The sequence below is a fragment of the Cyprinus carpio genome, chromosome A10 (assembly GCF_018340385.1).
Source record: "Cyprinus carpio isolate SPL01 chromosome A10, ASM1834038v1, whole genome shotgun sequence".
Taxonomy (NCBI): Eukaryota; Metazoa; Chordata; class Actinopteri; order Cypriniformes; family Cyprinidae; genus Cyprinus; species Cyprinus carpio.
This window is the reverse complement of record NC_056581.1, coordinates 17,064,517-17,085,570: the sequence shown is the minus strand read 5'-3', so window position 1 is coordinate 17,085,570 and position 21,054 is coordinate 17,064,517. Positions and strand designations below refer to the sequence as shown.

Genomic DNA, 21,054 nt, shown 5'->3' with positions numbered 1-21,054 from the left:
TTTGTTTTTACGAGGCCAGTCATCAAGCTACAGTTGTCATATTAGAAAAGTAGAGTCACCTAAGGCGCCGTGTGTTGTATAAAGCTGCTGGATCATATGCAGTTCCATAACTCAGACAGACATTAACAGCCACATCAGAGGCAGAGGCAGCGATTGAAGAGGACATTCTGTCTGTCTCAATCATGCCACAGCCCTCCTAATTAGGTTGAAAACAGAGAAAGCTGCAAGAAAGTGTGTCATCCAAGATATAGGAGTTCTCAAACAGAGATATCTGTGATTTATGCTTGCATATTGATTATATTTTATATATTGTTTGCCAATGTTAAGGATAAATAATGACTGTATTATAAATATATATATATATATATAATTTATAATATTATAAAATTGCTTCAGCGTTGAGACAATGTATTCAGTCTTTGCTGTTGTGTTTGAGGTTGTAGGGCCAGTGATGGTGGATGTAGCAGGGATAATGAGATTGCAGCTCAGGACAGCAGGCCAATCATGTGATGGGTCAGACAGCAGAGGGTGCAGAGTAAAAAAAAAACTCAGGAAAGGACCAACCATCTGACTCAAACAGGGAGAGCTTTTCACATTTAAAGAGAGCTGTTGTTCCTCTTGCCTGAGGTGAATCTCTGTCCACTGCATCCCGCTGAGGGCTTCAGGCACCAGTGAGCACAGGTTTGTCCAACAGACATTATACAGACCTAACTGAGACACAATGGCCGGTGGTTAGTAGCTGCAGTTTTGTGAAAATTCCTAATTTTAAGAACAACTGAAGTAGTACAATTTCAGAAAAAATGGTACAAAAGTACCCTTTCAAAAGAAATTAATATGGGAACTAATATATACTTGAGGTAATAATATGTACCTTTAAGGATCTAATATGCACCCTTTAGTAGTTAACAATGTACAAAAGTTTGCCTTTTTTAAATAGTACCGTCCCAGAGACAGTTTTTGTACCTTTTCCCATTTTTTCTTTTCTGTTGCAAGAAATAGCAGGGTTTTGACGCTTTAAGCCTTAAGAGAAGTTTTAAGAAAGTAATGAATGGTTATAATAATTGGAGTGTGGTGCCATCTTGTGGTTGATGTGACGAATGGTAACCGAGCAAGTGACCGACCATTAGAAGGTGTTACAAATAAATGTAATCATCACAAGCATTCAGACACTGAACGTCAACATCTGGGACGAACAATTAAAGACGAACAAGTGAGTAGATATTATTTACCTCCACCCCCTCCACCCCCAATTCAGCTTCACTTCAGTTACGGTACTTTTAAAAACATGTTTTTAAAGACTACACACACAAAATAAGAAGACTCAGAAAATCAAAAGTGAAAGAGCTCCATACATTACTGTATAAATTAAAGCATCACATAGTGTATATAGCCTAAGTAATTTGAAAGGAAATATATGAAATGCAAAGCATATTTTAAATCTATATTAGTTTGATTTATATACATATTTTCTTTCTTTTTTTACTACATACTTTCTCCTGCTCCAATCGAATTTTGTTTAATTTGTTTAATTATTAAAATTTGACCATGGCAATCATGTTTTTTTGACAAAATAAAAATTTAGCTAAATAATTAATTTATGATTATTTTTTTAATGTAATGGTATATTATTTATTTTAAAGGTTTTTTTGTTGAGTTGAAATTTCGTTTTTGATAAGTGTTTTGATATTTGATAGGTGTGTAGTCATGTTAGAGCTGTTCCCAGGAGAATATTCGCGTTCTAACTTCGAATCGAACTTTCGATTTTTTTCTTTATTGCAACGTTCGAACCCCGTTAATAAACTTTCCCGAATAAAAAATGAACCCCTTTGCCTTTTGTTCTATACTCTAATATGACTTGTGTTCTTTATCCTCCTGAGACCCAGTCATAAGAGGTAATGTCCTGAAATTATATTATAATAAATTTATTTGAGACCATATAAGTCAAAGTTTCATTTCTGAAAGTAGCTACAATAAAGAGCACATTCAGGTCTTTACAGAGATACCAAATTTTTGGAGGTTTAACCACGACAGTTCTCTCTCTCCTTGGTCTTTAAATAAGACTGACAATTACTGAATGACTAAATTCAACACTCTTATGGGAATATGATAATATTTTGTCACTAAAAAGTAAAGTAAAATAGTGTATCAAATCATTCTCTAATATCTTTCATCGTTGAGAATCTTTGTACAAAGTTTTTTTTTTTTATCTTTGTGCAAAGTTTGGACAAGTTACAGAAAATAAAGTAGCCTGGAACCAAAGATTAATTGATTTATCGAATATAAAATTTAAATAAAAAATGTTTTAGCAATATTGTTTTCATTTTCTTATTTACTGATTCCTGGTGTCCTCTAGGGCATATCATAAATACTATTATTATTATCTGTTCCAAGCAGTGCAATAATGCCTTTTCTTATTTATTTATTTATTTTTAATAATGTTTTTCTATGGTTCTCAAACCAGTCCTCTCAAAGTGCACTATGAACACTTCAGCTGCTTCCAGTTTAGGAACCAATCCGAAACCGGGATCCACATATCCCATCAAGAACCTCAAGACAATGCAAGACTTCAACAAAGAGCTTAACCAGCCACTTCTCAAGAAAGGACATACAATACTGATAGATGTAAGAACCATGCAACTTCATCCTTAGTGTCTGTATTCTAATTACTTTATAAAGTGTGCTGTGAATACTGATTCAGTCATAATTCATGTTTCTGGCTTGTCTGAGCAGATGACATGTTTCCAAAGTGGTGTAATTGTCCCTTATCAAGGGACTCATGTTTGGGATTCCCACCATGTGAAGTTACCACATCTGTATGTAAGTACAGGCATCCAGAGTGCTTTATAACAAATCTCTCTCTCTAAAGATCATTATCATTTCTATATAAAGAGCTTTTCTGAACAAGTAACTTATGAAAATAGAGAGGGTATGGGGTATTCGTTATTCATTCATATTCAGTAATGATTATTCCCCATAGCCACCGCCTGAATCCCCCAACAAGTCCCATTCACCCCCCTCTCACTGGGACGTCACCTGCCGTGCGTTGCACAATCTCACTAAAGGAAATAACTCTATTGGGGATGTTCAGGTAATGTAACAAAGACAATTAATTTTATGTTCATCATAATGTGACCAGTTTTCTGTCTTTTGTAGACCGCAATAATGTCTTACAATTCCAACAACAAGGACAGATGGACTTTTGATGCACTCTTTTTATATGGTCGGGTTAGTGAATGATTCTCTATAGTTTTTATCAGAGGACAGGTAAATGTTAAAGTGAAAATACATATTGATGACAGATTTGTGTAATCGCTCTGCAGCACTTACATGCGAAGGACAATAATCTCCATTTGCTGATCCCAAATATGGCCCAACTAGCTCTTGATTTACCTGAACTCATTAAACAGGTATGTTACAGGTTCCTACAATCCCAAAGTACTAGTATAACGTGGGTTGTAAATTTAATTGTTTTATTGTTAAAAGTAATGTTACTAAAGTATGGTCCACACTGAATGATTTTGGCAATAATTTTGCTTTTGTTGCAGGTAAAAAAATAATAAATCTCACAAATCTTTGATATGCAACATAAATCTCAACATAAAAACTTTATTTTCACATTAATATTTTACTATGATGGTTTTTGGTAGCATTTAAATTTGAAGTGTAAATACATTTGTCAGAATTAAAGCAATTGTTCAGTAAACACTGTAAATCATGTCAGTTTTCCATTTACATTACATTTATGCATTGGGCAGATGCTTTTATCCAAAGTGACTTACACTGCATGCACATTTTATTTTCCCTGGGATTACTCTGACTTAGAGTCTGTCTTGACTTTTAGATCTCATTAGGTTCATATTGTACAATCTGACAAGCAACAATCATGCAAGACAAAAACTAATTTAACAATCACACAGTGTGCACCATTTGTCAGGCTATAATAATGTCCCACTGGAACAGAGAAAATAAATCTACTTAGACTAAACCGATTGCATTGCTTATATATGTGTTTTTTTTTTTTTTTTTTAAATGCACGTCTGTTGTAAGTATGTTTGAGTATGTACTCTTTGTATCTAGCCCATCCCTCTCCTGCGACAGCAACAGAACCAGGCCATAACAATGTCTCAGCAGCAGATTTCCTGTCTGTTAGCAAACGCCTTCTTCTGCACCTTTCCTCACAGGAACGACACTAAACCTGGTTCAGAATACGCCAACTACCCCACCATCAACTTCAGCAGGTGTTACACTGATCACATTACACTGGTTCATTCTGATCTGAAAATACTGGTATTGTATCAGTTCATTATATATATATATAAAGTATTGTATCAGTTCATAATATTTTTTATATTTTTTGATGATGTTTTTGAGCCTGTTTGATTATGAGAGAGACCCGGGCACAGAAACTGAGGGCCATTTTCCATTACTTCAACACAGTGACAAATAAAAGTCATAATCAAGATCCAGGTACTGAGAACACGCATATCACATGGGATTTTGGATTCAGTGTAACTATTTCAGTGTAAATTTAATGGCCTTTAATTGTTTAACAGCAAAACCAGATGGACTGGTTACTTTTGAAAGGACTAGCATTCAAAAATCACAGCTCCCTAAATGGAAAATGTAAGTTACATTAATTACAATCTAAACAGACTAAAGTGAGTTGACATGCCTCTTACTGATCGTGTCTGAATTTAGACAGAAGAAGACTCTTACGAACCTTCACATCTCTTCAGAAGGATCCATTGAGCATGAGGGTACAGGGATGCTGCAGGTCAGTTTCATCTAAACTTCAGTTTTGTACCTGTTCTTCAGTTTCATCTACATCACATTGTTCTGGACAGGTGGACTTTGCCAGCAAATATATTGGTGGTGGGGTGCTGGGATCAGGATTGGTTCAGGAGGAGATCCTCTTCTTCATGAGTCCAGAACTCATCGTGGCCAGACTCTTCACTGAGAAACTGGCTGATAACGAGTGCCTCAAGATCACAGGTACTGCTGGGATGTATAGCACAGACAAAGTTAGAAAACTAAAACAACTTTCAGTCAGTTACAGTGATAGTTCATGCAAAAATGGTGACTGTCACATAGTCGCAGGACACTTTTTTATATCAGTAAATTTCAGACCCGCAATGCAACAAATTCACTATAGAATGGTTAAACACATATAAACTTATTTACAACACACACAGTAACTTGATAGAGCGATGGTGTTGATGGTTACGTGACATTTCCTCTTATCGCTAATGTGTCCTCAGGTCCTCAGATGTACAGCTTTACTTCTGGCTACAGCAAAACCTTTTCTTGGGTGGGTCCATACAATGATCCAACAAAGCGGTAAGTAATGATGACAAATGCACAAAATATAAAAGTTCATTTAAAAGAAAAATGTTGGTTTTACAGCCACAAGTAAATTCATAGGGATAACTGGAAGAGACGTTATCGGCAGATTGTTGCCATCGATGCTCTTGACTTCAAGAACCCGAAGGAACAGTACACTAAAGAGAACATAAAACGAGAACTCAACAAGGTATTAGTTTTGAAAAGTACAAATATTGAGGTTTGCTGTGGAAAGTATTTGTTATTGTAAGGTTAGGCTTATACTGTGTTACTCTCAAAGGCGTTTGTGGGATTCCACGGAGACATGAAAACAGCCATCGCAACGGGCAACTGGGGCTGCGGTGCCTTTAAAGGGGATCCTAAACTCAAAGGTAAATAAAGATAAAACACACACACATCCTGCTTGATCTGGAGACACTACAGATGGATTATGATAAATGCTCAGAACAGAATGTGTTTGTCTTCAAAAGCTCTCATCCAGTTGATGGCTGCCGCGGTGAGCGGACGAGACATGGCTTACTTCACCTTTGGCAATAAAGAACTTGCAAAAGAAATACAAAGAATGCATGAGATGCTGACCATCAACAAAGTGACCGTGGGTAAGTACATTCACTGAACTCAGAACACACAGGTATTAATTGGTTTAATAATAGAGCACAACAATAGGGTTACACAAACAAAGATTGATTCATTTTCTCCTATAGATTTTTAGAAATATATATATATTTTTAATATATATGGAAATAGATCTTCAGTTCAACCTTTCATATGAAATACACTATGAGCTCTGATGTTAAGTGCAGTGTCATTTATTTATTTATTGGCATGACAACCTAGTTGTTCAGAATTTTACTTATAGTATAGTAAGGTCAAATTTCTTCTGGAACTGATGTCACTAAAATTTGGCTGTTCAGTGTTGCTCTACAAATGCAATTATTTAAAAATAGTTTTTTGATTGATTTAGATCAACATTCAGTCCGAAGGTGAATTAAAATTACAGTGGTAACAAGAATATGAAGCATTATTGGATCGTTTCTTCTCTCAACAGGTAAACTGTACAAGTTGCTGAAGAAGTTCTGTGGAAACTGCGCTCATGAACGTGGCTCGCCAACAGACCTGTACAAATTCATCAGAGAGAAGATCGGGCAGAAGGATAATTTACTGTAAACAGAAGTAGTAAAAACAGTTCAGCAGTATTAAATATGTCAAGCTAAACTCTGAAGGAATTGAATAATGATACAACTGTACTACTATACAAAAAAACAGTTGAAATGTTTATCTTGTAAGACCACAGGTGTCAAAAATTGAATTATTTACCTTAATTAAAAAGCTTTATAGTCATTCAGTAACAGTAACATCCAATAAAGGACACATTTCACTTCTTTAATGCAAAAGAATTGTTTTTTCATGGTGAATTTGTAGTTTACTTGCATCAAGTATAAGTACAAATAACAGCAGAATAAAACCTGAATGCTTTTATTGATTAAATATGATAAGTTTTTGGCTTAATCTCAGCTTATTGTTTTTAGAAATTACAATAAAATAAAATGTATCTTTTTGATCCCATCCATAGTGTAACAATTTAGCATCGGCTGCACTTTAACTGTTTCAAAGTTTTGTTTCTGTACTTCATAAATGCCACTTTACTGTCTGTATCTAAAAAATAAGAACATTTAAACAGTCAAAATGCTCCATTTATGAGGGTATTACAAATGTTTAATAGGTTTAGGGTTTTTTGAGCAAAAGACTAAAGGTGAGAGATAAAAACAAGGCTTCTGGGTTTTGATCAGGAAAGTACACTATGACTGAATTGATTAAATGCCAGTTTTAGAAATAAATAAATGGCTTCTGTTACAAATGTTTAAATATATATATATATATATATATATATATATATATATATATATTTTGCCAGTTTTAGAAATAAATATTTGTTGTTAGTTTCGTTCTTGCGCGTTCACTTTAGTGACGAGAGGTTCGATACTTTCCCGCGAACCGGTTCTTTCTGACAGTTCGATTCAATGAACCGGTTAAAACACCCAGTTCACCAGTTCTTTTACGTCATCACGCAATGACGTAATTTCGCTCGAGCTCATAGCATATTAATATTAGCACAGCATCCGTTTAAGCTTCACGTATGCTGCTCAGTATCTCCAGCTCATCGGTTCTCAGCATGTCGAACGTGTCCGAAAGAAAAGGCTCTCGCTTCAGTGCGCAGGTGACTCGAGAACAGCTCCGTTCGTTCGGTAGTACACGCACGCTCAGTATATCAGCTGCTCGTGCTCAGCATGTTTCAGAGCTGTTGGCGTTACAGGAGTAACATAAACGCCAGGATATTGGTTTATTTCGAGTCATATGGACTGTACGGCATGTCCGAAAGTGAGAAACTTTAGAAAATTGTGGATCAGTGCTGACTCGAGATGCGAACTGTTTTGTACGATTCAGTCCGATTTGGTGAACCGGTTCGACCGGTTCACTAAAAAGAACCGGTTCAAAAGAACGATTCGTTCGCGAAACTGACATCACTAGTTCACTTTCGTCCTGGTCACACGATCTCAAGCACGTCAACAACACGGACTATTTATGAGTAACCTATGTGTTTTTTATATTTTTTATTTACCATTTTCTACACATTATTTTTCATTTAAGTATCGTTTGTTTTGTACTTAGCTTAGGTTAAGTTGTGTTGTTTTTATTTACAGCGCATTTAACTGTACACAGTTCAAAAAAATTGAAAGTGAAAGAGCAAGAAACACTACAGAATATTAACTACATACTGTATATAATTTGGTATTAATTAAAATAAAAGAGAGGAGACGCAGTGTTTTAGCATTTTTCTCTTCGTACAAGATAGTAGTAAGTACACTGAGTTTTATTTATATTAACGTTACGCACGAATATTTCCCCCCCACGCATGCCTTTATAAATACGGGTTTCCTGTCTTTTCCGTACTCCAGTGAGTTTTTGGTTAATGTTACCCTGACAGTTTGAACTCCAGGAAGAAATAGTAAACACGACTTCAGATGCGTAGATACGAAAACACGAAACACATTAAGAAACAGGGCAGAAACCTCACATCTGATTATTATACAAAAGCCACATAAAACTACTACAACTACTACTATTAAATTAATTATTTCATTAAATAATGTTTTTTGTGGTCTCTCTATAATTTTATGATTTTTTTCGGCCTCTACAGGGTATCTGCAGGATTCTTAAGCTCAAATTTTAGACTTTTTAAGACCTGCACCAAAAAAAATTAATACCTTATGAGCGCAGTAGAGCAATGTCTATAGTAACATTAAACAGGTTTTCACGAAAACTATTTTTTTCTAAAATTATAAACTTCACATTTTAGCCTTTAAACCATGTTTAAGAAAATGAACGAGTCAAAAGAACCAATTATTACATTAATTAAATAACATTTAAAAATATTTAACTATCTTAATTGTTTTGATTTTTATAATGCATTATCTTCTTGTCGATCCACCAGTTCACATTTATAACTCTGGTGATTGCTGCGTAAAATATGGATTGATTTTCATATTGGTCTGAACAAAAACAGCAGACGGGCTAATTAAAAATGCAGATTCATTCTCTGCCAGCAGGAGGCGCTTTGGGAATGGCAGAAATACAGCGGTTCCGTGGTAAAGGCTTTAAACAAAGCAGTGCAGCTTCTGACTTTAAAATGTATAGCACTTGTGTTTATAGAATGAAATCACAGTCTTTTGAGGTTTAGTTGTCAAATTAAGCCATATCGCAATTCTTGTCTTTCCGTGTCCAAATTTAAGACCTCTTGAAATCAAAAATAAGACTTTCTTGTACCATTAAGACTTTTTATGGTCTTAAATCTGTGGGGATCTTGATTTTTCTCTTTTTAGCCTGAAAGTTTACCATGGTGATAGTTTCCAAAATATCATATACGGCATTAATTAATTAGAAAACCCTAAATATTTCGTCCTCATGCAACAATCATAGATTTCACCCATGAAAATTTACTGAACAATGATAAACATGACAGAACCTTAAAGCGGTCCTATTATGTTTTTTCACTTTTTCAACTTTAGTTAGTCTGTAATGTTGCTGTTTGAGCGTAAAAAAGATCTTTCCCAAGGCAGACAAACTTAGATTGGTTACAATCATCCGGGTTTAAATCGCGCTCAAATTGATTTGATATTGAAGCAATATTTACACTGAAGCATGGAGCAGGTGTCTATGGTAAGGGGCGTCACGTTTCCCGACCAGGCGCCGAGTGCTGCCAATCACAGCACACACTGGCCCAGCTAACCAATCACAGCACATCTCGTATTTCAGAAGGCGGGCCTTCATTTGATAGAGGAACTATTCGAGCCGTTCATGCCAGACTGGGGAGAGAGGTGTTGTAATAATGTAAAATATGTGAAAAATAATGTGTTTTTCAAACCTAGTATGAGAGCCTGTTCTAGTACACCCCCGAAACAAAATCAAGAGAGCATAAGAGGACCCTTTTAACTTAAAGTTATTACAACATTTAAATGGGTGGTAAATCAGCTATTTTCGAAGGCTTTATTATGTCTATGGGGTGCACTGTAACATGCATTCATGCTTCGTTTTTAGTTTTGTTCTACACCGCTGGTTCCATTCTCGTAAAAACGGTCTATTGACTTCCTGGTTCTCTGAAGCCCCTCCCTCAAAAATTCCCAATGGGTTCTGATTGGTTAGTTGTGATTCGCTAACCATCTAGTGCACGTTGTCCAGAAACATCACGCATGTGCTCCGTGTATTGTCAGTATTGTCGTAAATTTTGGTTTATATTTTTTTGTCAGTTTCAGACCTAGACCATATTAGTGAAGAGGATCGAGCAGAACTCTTACAGGATGTTTCAGAATGGTAACTTATGCTTTTTTGTTTGTAGTTGACTCGTACTTTGTAGATTCGCTGTTATTTGTACACATTTTTATCCCTATTAAAGATTTAGTACAGCAGAATACATGATTGCATTGCATTGCAGCATTTTTGTAGGGTAATTGTTTAATTGATAACAGGAACACTCTGTCTACTACTGTACAACAACTCTTCCTAGGGTTCATGATGTCATCAACCCAGGAAGAAGCTCCTTGTAGTCCCTACCAGCCATGTTGTAGGCCTTAAATGCAGATGTTGTTTATGCTCAAACAAAAACATTACACACTAAAGCCTGTGTTATACTTTCCGCGTTCACGAGTCCGTTAGTGTATGCTATGGTATGAGTGACGTAAAAATCATCATCGGAGAGTGCGCGCAGAGACTCTGTGCAGACATCCACGTGCCTCCTATTTTTTGTGACTGCGCAGACAAGTACTCCCAGTCTTGATTGGGTACTGTGATATTTTTGTTTATTTTGGCCTTAGATGTCACGCAACAAAAACAGTGATGGAGTGAAGGGATGCATGGATCAGATGAATAACAGTGGAAACACTGCTGATCCGTCATCAAGAGGAGAATCCAAAAACCGGCCCTCACAGATGGATTCGGCAGGGGCCACCAGCCAGCACAGATCTAATGAGAATGGAAAGGGAGCAGGACAAGAAAGAACACCTGCATCTGGTGAGAATGCAGAGAAAATGACCAAAAATACTAAATCCGATGAGGTTCAAAACTCCAAACCTAACAATAGTACATCTGGAGAAGGCAGCTCTAACCAGCCCTCTCAAAGTGCACCTATGGACACTTCAGATGCTTCCTCAGTTGTTTCCAGCTTAGGAACAAGTCCAAAGTCGAAAGAGCAGTGGACCACATATCCCATCCAGAACCTTAAAACAATGCAAGACCTCTCCAGAGAGTTTAACCCGCTACTTGCGAAGAAAGAACATACAATACTGATAGATGTAAGAATCACGCAACTTCATCCTTAGTTGTTCTATTCTAATCTTTCGTTATAAAATGTGCTATGAATAATGATTCAGTCATAATTCATGTTAATGGCTTGTCTGAGCAGATGGAATGGATCCGAAGGGGTGTAATTGTCCCTCATCAAGGGACTCATGTTTGGGATTCCCACCATGTGAAGTTACCACATCTGTATGTAAGTATGGGCATCTAAAATGCTTTTTAAACAAATCATCATTTCTCTATAAAGAGCTTTTCTGAACAAGTAAATAGTATTCATTATTCATTCATATTCAGTAATGATTATTCTCCATAGCCACTCCCTCCATCCCATCACAAGTCCCATGCACCACCCTCTCGCTGGGAAGTCACCCGCCATGCGTTGCACAGGCTCACTAAAGGCAGTAACTCTATTGGGGATGTTCAGGTACTGCAACACTAATCATTGACAATTACATTTACACTACCTAAAGTGTGTTTATCATGTGACCTGTTATGTGTCTCTGTCTATTTGTAGACTGCAATAATGTCTTACAATTCCAGAAACAAGGACAACTGGACATTTGATGCACTTTATTATTATGGTCAGGTTAGTGAATCAATCACTATATCAGAGAACAGGTAAATATTTATGTAAAAGGTGTAAAGGGTATCTGAAAACCATACTTGGGTAAAAGTACAGATACCTTTAAAGTACAGACTTCATTACAAGTCACCAGTTCCAATACAACTTGAGTAAAAGTCTAAAAGCATCTGATTTGAACAGTTCTCAAGTATTTTACTTGTACTGAATGTAGGCTCAAAGATGCACTAGTCCTCAACACCTAAGAGAAATGCCAGTGAAAAAAACTTAATTTGTGAGGAGAGCGATCACATTTATTTTCTGAAATCAAAATAAAACAAACACCTCAATTACAATAAATCAAGGTCGACACAACAGCTTCTTAAACGCCTAGAAACACTGAAGTCTCCTAAGTAAACCAATATCCTTCAACCGTACCACCCACCCTGGATGCCATTTCTACCGAGGAGGATCCCACCTGCCCAATTTCTGTCCCTGTGGAGGTCTGTGCACACTACTGCAGCCATGTCCTCATCTCATATATGTTGACAAGTTTGTGTGTGTAAGGGCAAGACGCAGATGGCTATATCACTTCTTTTGTAATTGAGTAACTGCATTCCTCATCACAAATGTATTGGAGTAAAGAGTACATATACTTACTTAAAAATGTAATAGTAAAAGTAAAAGTTGCTAATAGCTTTGATACTCAGTAAAACTACAAAGTTGGCAAAAAGATACTTAAGTGCAGTAGCTTGTTACATTTACTCAAATACTTTACACCACTGGATACACAGATTGATTTGTGTGATTGCTCTACAGCGCTTACACAGAATGGAAAATAATCTCCATTCGCTGATCCCAAAGATGGCCAAACTAGCTCTTGATTTACCTGAACTCATTCAAAAGGTATGTTACAGGTCCTTTATTGTGTTAATTAAGAATTCTGTAATTCTATTATTACTTATGTTGTAAATATACTAGTATAATTTATGTTTTAAAGCAATGTCTGATTTTGTCATCTGAGACAGTTTGTGAATTGGCTTTTATGGAAAATCGTATCAGGTTCATATTGTACAATGTAACAAGCAACAATCATACAAGACAAAGAAAAAAAATCACATTTGCACACAAATGCATCATTTGTCAGGCTGTAACAATGGAGATTTAGACTGAATTAATTGCATTACTTGTACTGTCTACACTTTGTCTCTAGCCCATCCCTCTCCTGCGACAGCAACAGAACCAGGCCATAACAATGTCTCAGCAGCAGATTTCCTGTCTGTTAGCAAACGCCTTCTTCTGCACCTTTCCTCACAGGAACGACACTAAACCTGGTTCAGAATACGCCAACTACCCCACCATCAACTTCAGCAGGTGTTACACTGATCACATTACACTGAAACTATATATGCGCAGGTATGTGTGTGTATATATATATATATATATATATTATATATATATATATATATATATATATATACACACACACATACATACATACATTCAGCCTAAAAACAGTGGCCATGTGTCAAGGCATTGATTAGACGAGGTGGTGATGGGTCTCCTGGGGTATCTGGTACCACAATGTCAGCAGCAGGTCCTCCAGTTGCCGTACATTGCAGGGTGGTGGTGATGTAGCGCAAGCCAGCTTTTCGATTTCATTAATGAAAATTCACCCTCATGTTCCTTGAACCATTCCTTGTCGATTCTGGCAGTGTGATATGGTACTTTATCCTGTTGGTAACAGCCATCACCGGCAAGGAGCACAGTTGCCATGAATGGGTGCACTTGGTCCACAACAATGTTCAGATACCTGAGAGCTGTCAGGGATTGTGCGATTGGGCATGAATGGGTGCACTTGGTCCACAACATTTTTAAGATAAGTGATTGTTGTTGGTGATTGTGGAATCTTGATTCATCAGACCAGGCCACTTTCTTCCAATCATGGGCCCATTTCATGCATGCGTTGTCCAATCATGCACGGTACTTTTTGTTGTGGTCTTGGGGAGTTTTTGTGTGGTTGTTGGTGATTGGGTGGTGGTGGTGATTTGTTGCACTGTAGCCCTGCGGTCTCTGTGAACAATGTACAACATTCTCAGCCCTCCTCTAGCATCATGTGTTGATACATACTCACTATAGTTACACGTGAACAACCCACAAGGCCCGGGCCATCACAATGTGTGTCCTTAAGCAAAAATTGGCAGCTTTTTCTATTCTGACACCAAACAGTCTACTGACCAAAAGCTGGTATATTTTGATGATCTTGCTATATATATATATACCCCATTCAGAAACATGTATCTCTCTTTTCCCTTTGTTTGAAACCACATTTCATTCTGATCTAAAAAAAATATTGTTTTTTGTTTGTTTGTTTTTTTTGGCATAGCCTATTTGCTAACAAGACAGACAACAAAATTAGCCCTAAAGGCAGAGAAACTGAAGGCCATATTCCATTACTTCAACACAGTGACAAATGATGAAGATGCAGGTATTGAGAACACACAGATACACAGATACACAGAGATACAGAGAACACAGATACTGGACACTACTGTTCAAAAGTTTTCGGTCGGTAAGGTTTTTTAATTTAAATTTTTTTTTAAAACAAAATCTGTTATTCCCACCAAGGCTGCATTTAAAAGATACAGTAAAAACAGTAATATTGTGAAATGTTATTAAAATGTAACAAGTATTCCTTTGATGAAAGCTGAATTTTAAAACAGTTTATCATGATCATTCAGAAAAAACTAATATGTGATTTGCTTCATAACATTTATTATCATTTTTCATGATTCATTTTTTTCATTAATGTTGAAAACAGATGTGCTGCTTCATAAACATTTTTTCATGATTCTTTGATAAATAAAAAGTTCAAAAGAACAGCATTTATTTGAAATATATTTTGTCCTTGCTGAATAAAAGTATAATTTCTTAAAAAAAAAATTGTACTGACCTCAAACTATTGAACAGTAGTGTATATGTCAATGACGCAGGCACATAATTCAAAGGAAGCAATAAAGGAAATAATTTTGGATGTAGTTTAACCAAATATAATGTCTTTTATCTTCTTTAACAGCAAAACCAGAGGGACTGGTCACTTTTGAAAGGATTAGCATTCCACCATCACAGCTCCCTGAATGGAAATAGTAAGTTACATTACTTATACAGTAAATAGACTGAAGTGATTCGACATGCCTCTTATTGATTGTGTTGGACTTTAGTCAGAAGGTTCCACTGACGAACCTTCACATCTCTCCAGAAGGATCCATTGAGGAGGAGGGTACAGGGATGCTGCAGGTCAGTTTAATCTAAACTAAAATCTTGTACCAGTTACTCTGGTAAGTTTCAACTAGTTCACATTGTTCTGGACAGGTGGACTTTGCCAGCAAATATATTGGTGGTGGGGTGCTGGGATCAGGATTGGTTCAGGAGGAGATCCTCTTCCTCATGAGTCCAGAGCTCATCGTGGCCAGACTCTTCACTGAGAAACTGGCTGATAACGAGTGCCTCAAGATCACAGGTACTGCTGGGACGTATAGCACAGACACAACTCTTAAAATCGAAACAGATTTTAAAACACCAGGCATCACACACTTGCCTACTTTGTAAATAGTCAGAGATTAAAACTGAAGATCTCACACTACCAGACCTTTGTTATTTTGAACAACAAACACACAGAAATAAGCGTGAGATGTGACAAATGAAAAAAAAAGTTTTCTGAAGCGTCAGAATTAATGATATGTTTTAAATTAATTAAATGACATAGAGATGTTAATAATATTTTTAATTTGATAATATTATTTTATTTAACACGAGAGTGAGATATTAAGAAATATTTTTTTGGGTGAGCTATTGCCAGTCTCCATCTTAGAGTCTTTTTGCTAATGTGTGCTCAGGTCCTCAGATGTACAACCTTACTTCTGGCTACAGTGAAACCTTTTATTGGGAGTGTCCATACAATGATCGCACAAAGCGGTAAGTAATAATAATGACAAATGTACAAAATTCCAAAATTAACTTAAAAAAATTATTGGTTTTAAAGCCACAAGTAAATGAGTGTAAAATTTATTCATTTATAGCGATAACTGGAAGAGACGTTATCGGCAGATTGTTTCCATCGATGCTCTCGACTTCAAGAACCCGAAGGAACAGTACACTAAAGAGAACATAAAACGAGAACTCAACAAGGTATTAGTTTTGACAAGTACAAATATTGAGGTTTGCTGTGGAAAGTATTTGTTATTGTAAGGTTAGGCTTATACTGTGTTACTCTCAAAGGCGTTTGTGGGATTCCACGGAGACGTGAAAACAGCCATCGCAACGGGCAACTGGGGCTGCGGTGCCTTGAACGGAGATCCTAAACTCAAAGGTAAATAAAGACAAAACACACACATCCTGCTTGATCTGGAGACACTACAGATGGATTATGATAAATGCACAGAACACAATGTGTTTGTCTTCAAAGCTCTCATCCAGTTGATGGCTGCCGCGGTGAGCGGACGAGACATGGCTTACTTCACTTTTGGCAATAAAGAACTAGCAAAAGAAATACAAAGAATGCATGAGATACTGACCATCAACAAAGTGACCGTGGGTAAGTACATTCACTGCCATCGAAACACACAGAAACAAATAGCTTATACTATATCCTGATATTAATAATTGAGTAGGGCTTAGCAAATAAATATCCTACTATATCCTGATATTAATAATTTAGTTTTTATTGGTAAATTTTTATATCTTTTTAGATGGATTTTTATTAATATTTTTAAGATTTTTTTTGAGAGTAGATTTTTATTTATTTTTTTACAAAAATAATACTTTTATTTAGCAGCATTAAACAGCAAGTTTTCAACATTGATAATCATAATAAATATTTAATGAGCAGCAAATCATCGTATTAAAATGATTTCTGAAGGATCATGTGACACTGAAGACTGGAGTAATGATGCTGGAAATTCAGCTTTACATCACAGGAATAAATTACAATTGACAATATATTCAAAAGAAAAAAGTTATTTTAAACTGTAATGCTGGAAATTCAGCTTTACATCACAGGAATTGGAGACAATCAAAAAATCCAGCTTGGAGAGCAGAAGACTGTCTTGCCCACATTCACACAGCAGAATACGGTTGTCAGTCCTGTTTTTGAGTCCTTAATATGGTTACGTTCACACACAGTAAAGTTATTTTCAGGTGTGAAAACAGCATTCTGTAACTGTACTCACACCAGTAAATTTTCAGGACTCACAATCATATTCTCAGAAAACCTGCGCTGTGTGAACGGAACCGTACTGGACAACTAGCTGTTTGTTATGTCATATAGTGCCAGAGAGGGCTGCTCTGCTGCACAAACACGTTTACCTTGTGTTGTGTGTTTTCAAGTCTGGTTTCAGTAAATTACAGTGACGGAGAAATGAGCTGTGTGTCATCTGAAAGTTTTAGATCCAGTCTCCACCGGAGCTGTCAGTTTTGTGTTCTGTGCGCGACTCAAATGCTTCGCTTTCCACCCAAATATAAACGCTGCTGTCAGTTAATGAAGACTTTATGGATTAACTTGCCGCTAAGTTGGACTCATGTAGTGAGAGAAAGTGATAAGACTTTCAGTTTTATGGACGTCACCATCTTTGATATTACTCTAGTCACTATCGCTATTGTAACTGGTAAGAAATACGGGCTTGACTCCTGTTGCACGTTCATACAGACAATATTCGAGACGCTACTGTAAGCTGCTGTGTGAACGGGACATTTATTTCAAGACTCCAAAAACTGACAGCGTGAATGTAGCCTCCATTTAAAAAAATCTTACTGACCCCAAACTGTACTGTAGAAACTACAAGTCTGCATTATTTAAATATATTTATTTTTAGTAGCGTAATTTAATAACCAAATTCAAGAACCAAATACACTCAGTGTTGCTTTAAAAACATACAGTTATACTATTTTAAACTAGTTTTTCAAGTTCAGGTTTAGAGTAACCTGATCAATTCTTCTCTCAATAGATAAACTGTACAACTGGCTGAAAGAGTTCTCTAGACACAACACTCGTGAACATCACTTGCCAAAAGATCTGTATGGATTCATCAGTGAGAAGATCGGGCATATGGCTAGCTTATTGTAAATCTGCCTGGCTGCTCAGAGACACATACAAGCTCACTTCAGAAAACAGTAGTCAATAACAGTTCAGCAGTATTAAATATGTAAAGCTGCTTTGAATGTATCAGATTACTGAAGGACCAGAGTAATGAAGTAAACAATAATAATAATAATAATTAAAAAAAAAACTGCTGTATGTAATGTATTTGTTTTTGGACCACAGGTGTCATATATACTTAATTGTTTACATTAATTAAAATAAATTATAGTCTGTCACAAATCACATTAATCAAAGGCCTTAGGATCATCTGAAAGTGCACAAGACATGTCTTTATTAATGCAAAAATAAACTGTGCACGTTCAATTTGTTCTTGCATCGGTTATTAGTACAAACAAGCAAACAGACTGAACTGAGATGCTTTTATTGAATGAAGTATCATAACAGTAGTCTGGAATAAACATAAGCTTAAGAAAATAAATAAATCCTTTTATTTTATGTCCTGAAGAGAGTCTTTCCGCTTGCTGCTTAATCTCATTTTATTGTTTTTTAAATTACAAGAAGATAAAATGATTGTGTCAGCTTTCAGTCCTTGAATTCACCTACTTAAGTTCATAATAATTTGGCACTGAGTGTTTAGAGGGTGAATGGGAGAGATGAAGATATAGAAGAGGATGAAGGATATGGTCTCTTTACGTTTCTTTCTGTATTATAAAACTGCTAAACGCAGGCAGGCTAAGTATTTCCTTTTTTGCAATAATTTAAAAATGCATAGGGTTCCATGCATGCCGTTTAACGCCCTCATGATATCATCTCTGAGAGTCAACTCGGGTAACGGATGGTACAAACGTTTTCTTGCACTGTTGTCCATGATTTTATACATATTCAAAATTAATTATTATTCGTATTATTGAGGAGAAACCTCTAGTTCAAGCTGCATGTCACTTTAAGGCTGTATTAAAATCATCATCAACATGCCTCAGAGATACATGCATGTAAATCGATCCCATTACCATGTAGTTGCTGAAAGCTCACATCCTTTTAGTAAATCTGCATAGATAGGCCTCTCATACCTACTGTACAGTGCAAATCAAACCTGTGCTTTGGTCAGGACATTCCTAGCTGCCAGCCTGCCCTCTAACGCTAACAGCGGGGTGTGAGTTTCCTGAAAAATGAGGGACGGAGGGATGGAAATGAAGTGAGCAGATGGGGTGAGGTGGTTAGGACTGCCCCTGGAAGTCATTCAGGTTAAAGGCTGTGTTTAAGAATCGCTCCAACTCCACAAGATGAGTCTTCTTGTTGCCTGTGGCGGGGGCAGCTGCAGGCTCTCGGCCAGCGTACCTGAGAAGAATACATGTAAATAGAAACGTAAATGCACGTTTTCATTTAGCAGACGCTTTCATCCAAAGCGACTTACAATTGAGGTCTAACATGCATTACATGACTTGCATTAACATCGCAAAGGATAATTGGGTACAAATACTGTTGCATGAATGCACAGCATCCAGCATCTTTTGGACAGTTTAACTGTTCAGGACCAGCAAGGGACACATGAACAACCATCACAAAACAAAACAAAAAAACAGCTGTGGATCATCCTGCTAACAACAAAGTATTGAGAATCAAGCATATGTAAACTTTTAAATGGGTTCATTTTTATAAATACAACTATTATTTTCTATTGTGGACTATATGTAAATGTCTTTTATGTTAAATATCTTATTCAGGTCAGTACTAAATAAATAACATGCATTTTGTATGATCCCTCTCATTTTGGTAAAATAAATAAAATTTTTCAGATTCTGGAAGGTGTATGTAAACTTTTGACCACAACTGTGTATTTTTTTCCATCACAGTAATGCAATGCAAATGTTAGTTTTATTTAACACATGGCTTCATTGTCTGTATGCCAAATATTATTCTTTTAATTTTGGAGAAAAATGAGACCTAGTTCTTGAGAGATTTTGTGAGATTCACTCTTCAGATGAATCTAAGGACACGAGTTACCATGTGGGACGGGTGTTGTTGAACACCCTGCTGATACGTGGCTTGACATAGTCATAGTAGCCTTGATTCTTATGCTCTTCCTGGCACCACAGCAGCTGAGCCTGTGGATACTTCTCTGCCTCTGCTTTCACCAGGTCAAACGGGAATGGAGAAAGCTGGACAAAAATACATTTCAAGTCATCAAATACATCTTTGAACTACTTTAGGGTGCAGGCATCAAGCAAGAATTATAATGCTGTGTATAAATGGCCCATTTAATAAATATAATTATGAAAGTGTATGGAGGTACCTGCTCAATGCGGCTGATGGCCACTGTATCCTCCAGGCCTCTGGTCTTTCGTTCTTTGGTGAGGTCATAATAAACTTTTCCTGTGCAGAAGATGAGACGCTTCACTCCAGCTGAATTGTGTGATGCACTTCCCTCTTCTGGAATCAGACGTCTGAAGTGTGTGCCTAATCAAACCCAGCCAAACCTTTCTAAAAAAAAAATTTTTTTCGCAGGACATTGTAAGACTGGCAAAATTTCAAATGGACAAACCTGGCAACATGTCGTCAAAACTCGACTTGGCCTCTGGGTGACGTAGCAGTGATTTAGGCATGAAGATAATGAGCTAGAGTAAATAGAAAAGATTAAAACTTCATGAAACCACAAGTTAGCTACAGACAGAGTGCCACAATGTTTGACCAATACATTTTCATGATTGTTCTATGTCCATGATTTTTTTTAAAATAGTTTAATTTACATAGATTTGCTAATGAATCCATTCAAAACAATATGTATCCCATTTTGACTAAGTATATAAAAAGAATTATTTACTCCCAAATTGGACATTGCTAGTAAGTTTTACTCCATACAAATAGAATCGCTATCAAATAAAAAATTTTAGAGCAAAAATACTCAAATTTCCATTGCAAATATATGATTTTCCATGATTAATCCATGCTTTCCAAAACTGGAGAGCAATATTAAAATTCCCTGATACTTCTAGGTTTTTAATGATGAGGGAAACCTGTAGATATGATGAAAAGAGTGAAATGTCTCTTACAGGCTTTCTGAAGGGCAGAAGGATCTGCCTCCGAAGAACATGGAAGTAGTTTGCAGGAGTGGAACAGTTCACCACAATCCAGTTACAGTCATAAAGCTGCCGGACAGCAAAGTCCTCTGTGATTTTCTGTCAAACAAATGAGTATTAAGACAAAATTC

General features: G+C 36.4%; 3 protein-coding genes across 8 annotated transcripts in view; 2 read left to right on the top strand and 1 right to left on the bottom strand.

Annotated features, from left to right (window-relative positions):
• Positions 1 to 1,033: 1,033 nt before the first annotated feature.
• On the top strand, positions 1,034 to 6,729 carry LOC109057773 (poly(ADP-ribose) glycohydrolase-like). The gene is made up of 16 exons (XM_042765722.1): positions 1,034 to 1,210; positions 2,462 to 2,622; positions 2,731 to 2,817; positions 2,978 to 3,088; positions 3,154 to 3,225; positions 3,321 to 3,407; positions 4,078 to 4,320; positions 4,392 to 4,467; positions 4,554 to 4,623; positions 4,699 to 4,774; positions 4,845 to 4,992; positions 5,259 to 5,337; positions 5,422 to 5,530; positions 5,621 to 5,711; positions 5,811 to 5,939; positions 6,389 to 6,729. The coding sequence occupies exons 2-16, from the start codon at positions 2,479 to 2,481 to the stop codon at positions 6,505 to 6,507; spliced, it is 1,641 nt and encodes a 546-aa protein (XP_042621656.1). The 5' UTR covers positions 1,034 to 1,210; positions 2,462 to 2,478; the 3' UTR covers positions 6,508 to 6,729.
• Positions 6,730 to 7,446: 717 nt separating this feature from the next.
• LOC109104258 (poly(ADP-ribose) glycohydrolase-like) lies at positions 7,447 to 18,350 on the top strand. Its single transcript, XM_042765721.1, has 17 exons — positions 7,447 to 7,558; positions 10,710 to 11,186; positions 11,297 to 11,383; positions 11,504 to 11,614; positions 11,705 to 11,776; positions 12,569 to 12,655; positions 12,963 to 13,123; positions 13,465 to 13,571; positions 14,136 to 14,237; positions 14,826 to 14,895; positions 14,971 to 15,046; positions 15,122 to 15,269; positions 15,646 to 15,724; positions 15,829 to 15,937; positions 16,028 to 16,118; positions 16,215 to 16,343; positions 17,752 to 18,350. Exons 1-17 carry the CDS (start codon positions 7,478 to 7,480, stop codon positions 17,868 to 17,870), a joined length of 2,106 nt encoding a protein of 701 aa, XP_042621655.1. The 5' UTR covers positions 7,447 to 7,477; the 3' UTR covers positions 17,871 to 18,350.
• LOC109097361 (2-oxoglutarate dehydrogenase, mitochondrial-like) overlaps positions 18,252 to 21,054 on the bottom strand; it is a 26,105-nt gene continuing 23,302 nt past the window's right edge. For all 6 annotated transcript variants that reach the window (XM_042765525.1, XM_042765529.1, XM_042765528.1 and 3 more), the window contains 5 exons: positions 20,897 to 21,022; positions 20,389 to 20,461; positions 20,140 to 20,303; positions 19,851 to 20,005; positions 18,252 to 19,184 (listed from right to left, as the gene is read on the bottom strand). In XM_042765525.1, coding sequence (XP_042621459.1) covers positions 19,064 to 19,184; positions 19,851 to 20,005; positions 20,140 to 20,303; positions 20,389 to 20,461; positions 20,897 to 21,022 — 639 coding nt within the window. In that variant the 3' untranslated portion in view covers positions 18,252 to 19,063. The remainder of the gene's footprint in view (positions 19,185 to 19,850; positions 20,006 to 20,139; positions 20,304 to 20,388; positions 20,462 to 20,896; positions 21,023 to 21,054) is intronic.